The sequence below is a fragment of the Oryzias melastigma genome, unplaced genomic scaffold (assembly GCF_002922805.2).
Source record: "Oryzias melastigma strain HK-1 unplaced genomic scaffold, ASM292280v2 sc01515, whole genome shotgun sequence".
NCBI lineage: Eukaryota > Metazoa > Chordata > Actinopteri > Beloniformes > Adrianichthyidae > Oryzias > Oryzias melastigma.
The window spans coordinates 1-678 of record NW_023418097.1 but is presented as its reverse complement, the minus strand read 5'-3'; the positions used below and the strand labels follow the sequence as shown (position 1 = coordinate 678).

Sequence of the window (678 nt, the reverse complement as noted above, 5' to 3'; positions counted from 1 at the left end):
AGAAAAGCTACAAATGGCAAATGTGGTAAGGGTTCTGTTTTAGAAACAAGTTAGATTATGTTGTTTGAATTTGTACTAAATTTTAAACCCAATTTCTTTTTGTGCAGAATATAAGTGTCCACAAAATAAAGTCTACAAGCCTTGTGGGCCAACTGTCGTACCCACCTGCAATGCAAGGTACTTAAACTCCTTGAATCCTACATAAAAAAAATAAACATCAGCTTATCAGTTAGTGAGAAAAGCTAGGTGCTTGAGTTTACTTCAATGGATGTATTTCTATGATCCGATCTAGTCATTATAGTCTGCTTATATCTGAATTTGAAATTGCAAGTTTATCAATGAAGTCAAATTTCTATTAGATAAATGGGCGTAGATATCTTTTTATCCATCAATGTTTGTCCTTTCAGATACAATGAGAAGTCCCTGAAGCAGTGCCAGGGGGAGGGAGATGACCAGAACACAGGTTGCACTGAATTCATGGAGGGATGTTTCTGCCCAGATGGAAAGACTCTGTTCAGTCCAACTTCCGACATCTGTGTCTCTTCCTGTAAGAACTTACTCTTATTCCCTTCACAACCCATGAGATGCACATTTAGTGTTTATTTACATTGAAATTGGTGCTGTTGCAGGTTGCACTGGTCCTGATGGACAGCCTAAACGGGTAAGTTTCAAAGGACT

The 678-nt window shown here is 38.1% G+C and overlaps 1 protein-coding gene across 1 annotated transcript; it reads left to right on the top strand.

Annotated features, from left to right (window-relative positions):
* Positions 1–2: 2 nt before the first annotated feature.
* LOC112141426 (intestinal mucin-like protein) lies at positions 3–661 on the top strand (the record flags this gene model as incomplete). The annotated part of the gene is made up of 4 exons (XM_024264554.1): positions 3–25; positions 108–177; positions 408–547; positions 630–661. Coding segments are annotated over 4 exons (265 nt in total), but the record flags the coding sequence as incomplete, so codon positions are not given.
* Between the last annotated feature and the right edge of the window lie 17 nt (positions 662–678).